We start from the raw sequence: 4049 nt of genomic DNA on the forward strand, positions 1-4049 counted from the left end.
AAAGAAAAAAATGGTGAATATGGAAAAAGATGGGCAAAAGCCACACGCAATCTTCATTGCATATCCTCTCCAAGGTCACGTAATCCCATCCGTCAATCTCGCTCTCAAGCTTGCATCAAAGGGTTTCACCATCACCTTCATCAACACCGAATGCGTCCAACACAAGACATCCAAAGCACGAGGTGGTGGCGACGGCGACGACCACGACTACTTCGCCGGAGCTCGGAAAGCCGGTCTGGATATACGTTATAAAACCATTTCAGATGGTCTACCCGTGGAATTCGACCGGTCACTGAACCACGATCAATTCATGAATTCTCTCCTTCACGTCTTCTCTGCTCACGTCGAAATTCTCGTGGGTAAAATCGTTAAATCTGAACCGTCCGTCACTTGCTTGATTGCTGATACTTACTTCGTTTGGCCTTCTACGATCGCTAAGAAATTTGGTCTCCTTTACGTCTCTTTTTGGACCGAACCGGCTTTGGTTTTCAGTATCTACTATCACCTCCACCTTCTCAAAACTAATTGTCACTTCGCTTGTCATGGTACTATCATTCACTATCTAATTTCTTCTTTGTTTAGTTGAATTGCTTACATGATTATGTGTGTTGCCGGTACAGATAAGAGAGAGGACCCCATAGATTACATACCCGGTGTATCGTCGATTGAACTGACCGATCTAACATCATACTTACAAGACACCGACATATCAACGGTTTGTCATCAGATCATCTACAAGGCGTTCGATCAAGCCAAAGTAGCTGATTTTGTGATATCCAACAGTGTACAAGAGCTGGAGCCCAACGTAATCTCGGCATTACAGGTAAGGGTGTAAATCGCTTTGGAATCGGTTATTTGATTCAGTTCCAGAGAATGTTGGCGTGATTCGAAATCGAAGCGAGAACTAAATTGATTCTAAAATTCGATACTCAAATCGAATCTAGTTTTGGTTCTGATTCTTACATAGTTCGGTTCTAGTTCCTATACTTGGTCTATATATTATAATATATTACATTACCAAATTATACAATAATGAGAGAGGACTCCCTCTCCTTCTGGAATCTGACAACAGAAGGGGGTTTTACCAAAAAACACAAAAAAAAAGACAAAAGAAGGGGGGATTTATGACCTATCACCCCATCACATGAACAGTGAGAGGGTGACCATGCCCAGATATAGAACCGCCTTTGGGGAGCCTAGAAAATCTACCCATACATGAGGGAAAAAGCCCAAACATTGTGGGGGGCAAAATGACCCCTCCCCCCTCCCCCCATGAAATGGTAGAAATCTCGCCCCTTGAGATGCCAGCATGCGCACTCTCATTAGCTGCCACGCGCACGTGGCCCATGTGCTCCCTCACATAGAATACTCCCATCGTAATGTACTAATATACTATAATATATTAGGTTTCAGTTCTGAAATTGGATTCCTATATTGGAATCGGAATCGAACCAAACTCGGTTCTATTTCTGAGTTGGAACCAAACTTCATTCGATTTGATATATTCAATCTGGTTTCGATTTCGATTTTCGGTTTCAATTCCAAATTGACACCCTTATTTACAGGTGGAAAAGCCTTTCTACACAGTGGGTCCCATTTTTTCGACCAAAAGTCTAGTGGCAACGAGCCTGTGGTCCGAGAGCGACTGCAACCATTGGCTCAACACTAAGCCTGATGGTTCGGTGCTTTACGTGTCATTCGGTAGCTACGCACACGTCAGCAAGGAGGAAATCGTGGAGATAGCTAAGGGGATCCAACTCAGCAATGCTAATATTGTCTGGGTGGTTCGACCGGATATCGTGAGTTCTGATGAGGTCGACCCGTTACCCGATGGATTCAGGGAAGAGATGGGAGAGAGAGGGTTGATAGTGCAGTGGTGCCGTCAGATGGAAGTACTGAAGCATCCAGCCGTTGGTGGGTTCTTGACCCATTGTGGTTGGAACTCTATAATGGAGACCATATGGTGTGGGGTTCCGATGTTGTGCTTCCCTCTATACACGGATGAGTTTACAAATAGGAAATTAGTGGTAGATGATTGGATGATCGGGATGGATCTCTGCCGTAGGAAACGGGTTACAAAAGATGGAGTAGCGGATAATATAAACCGTCTGATGAGTGGGAAAGAAGGGGAGGAATGTAGGGTGGAGATCAAGAAGGTGAGGAAGGCATTGGAGAATGCAATTGCGGCGGGTGGGTCATCGGATAGAAATCTGGATCGATTCATTGTGGACCTCACGAACCGGACTGCAGCTAAACCACACCGGATCTGATCCATCTGTGATACTTCTCTCCACCCAAATCTGTAATTTAAGGATTAATTTGAGTTTAGTAGTAGGAAGTAGTTTTCTGTTCGCGAGTGTAGTTTACGTCAACACTCCCGTGTGTCTATCTCTCTCCTCTTTAAAACAAGTGAACAGAGGTGTCTTTTCGGAGTTCAGATCTGCTACCCACATGAGGATGGGTGGGGACAGATCTGAACTCTCCATGGGGGTGTGGGACACACGCCCCATGGAGGGGACAGATCCCACACCCCCATGGAGAGTTCAGATCTGTCCCCACCCGTCCCCATGTAGGTAGCTGATCCAGATTCATCTTTTCGTATGAGAAGAAAAGAGATAGGCTCATGGGATTGTTGGCTTAGGCCATACTCTCGGGTAAAGTTCTTTTTTCTTTTTTTGTTTTTTAATATTTTTTGTAATGATCTATAAAACTTTTGTAATGATTCCAAGTTGTGAGTTGTAAACCCATCCAAGGGGAAAAAAATAAAGTAATTGTTGTTTTTGGATGGCTGCCACATATAATATATTAGAAATTAATGACGCAGTGGAATAGCGGTTTGCTAAAAACCAAACGTAGAAGATCACAAATGCACAACATACAGATTTACGTTGTTCACCTAAGGTGGATAGTGTCCAGCGATAAGTTGAGCTTCCACTATTTCGATGATAATGATACAAGCCCTAATCCTCTATATATAATGTCTTGAGCAATACAATATAGAGAAACCCTAATCCCCAAAAGTACAAAATTGCCCCCAGTATAAACGACTCCCAAACATTCAGGTCATAACTCAACCCCCCAGAGGACCACCCATATTGGGGAAGAATCACCAATATTTCTTTTTTTTTTCTTGGTAAAAAATCAGTCTATTCAAAAGAGCGAGATACACTATTGTCCTCCTTGCTAAGGACAAGACCCTCCTAGCAAAAGCATCAACAATAGCATTTCTAGCTCTTGGAACAAACAAAAACAAGCACGGATATCAAGCTTTACCCATAATAGAATATCATGGTTTTAGTACACGGTATCGATCATGTAAAATCGATACGATACCAATATGGATTGGCACGGATCAGTCATATCGGACAAGTTTACCCCTGATTCTTCTTTTAAAAAATTAGGTTATTTTTATTGTTTTACCTTTTGTTCATATTGTTTCATCGAACCGGTATCAACGTGGTATCAAGATCGGTGACTTATGATATCGATACGTATCATCTGATACGATACCGATACCTCAACCCATGCTAACACAGAATCACAGGGGATTGGTTCCCACCAATTTCAATCCAGATCGGATTAGAATTGGCCAAAATAGGTCCCAAAACACCTAGAGTTAGATCCTCAAATCTGAAAAGTCAATGATTCTAAGGTTTTAGACCATGAATCTGCTGAAATTGGGGTCAGTTAATCCGAATTGACCGATTCAAGATCCGATTCTTGATTCTTAAAACCGTGACTCTCTGCATAGCTCTTTTTTTCTTTATCTCTGATATTGGTAGTTAGGAAAGCATGAATGAGATTGATAAATTGTGGATCATCAATGTATTCATTCAAGGCTTGATTCAGTACCTTGTGGTTTATGTTGTCAAAGCAGCTAATGATGTCTGTTTTTATGGCTCGGTCAATCTCTCCCCAACTCTATAAGTAGGCAAAGAAGCTTTGTGTTCCCCTTATCTTCCTAAAGCCGTGCGAGCACTCGAGGAGCGAAGTGAATGTTCAATTCAATACATGGGAGATGGCATCCAACACTATTCTATCGAGCTAGG

General features: G+C 42.5%; 1 protein-coding gene across 1 annotated transcript; it reads left to right on the forward strand.

The window, feature by feature from the left end:
* Positions 1 to 2270, forward strand: LOC122651737 (UDP-glycosyltransferase 86A1). The gene is made up of 3 exons (XM_043845249.1): positions 1 to 545; positions 621 to 823; positions 1566 to 2270. The coding sequence occupies exons 1-3, from the start codon at positions 11 to 13 to the stop codon at positions 2268 to 2270; spliced, it is 1443 nt and encodes a 480-aa protein (XP_043701184.1). The 5' UTR covers positions 1 to 10.
* Positions 2271 to 4049: the final 1779 nt, after the last annotated feature.

Source organism: Telopea speciosissima, chromosome 2 (assembly GCF_018873765.1).
Source record: "Telopea speciosissima isolate NSW1024214 ecotype Mountain lineage chromosome 2, Tspe_v1, whole genome shotgun sequence".
Lineage (NCBI taxonomy): Eukaryota > Viridiplantae > Streptophyta > Magnoliopsida > Proteales > Proteaceae > Telopea > Telopea speciosissima.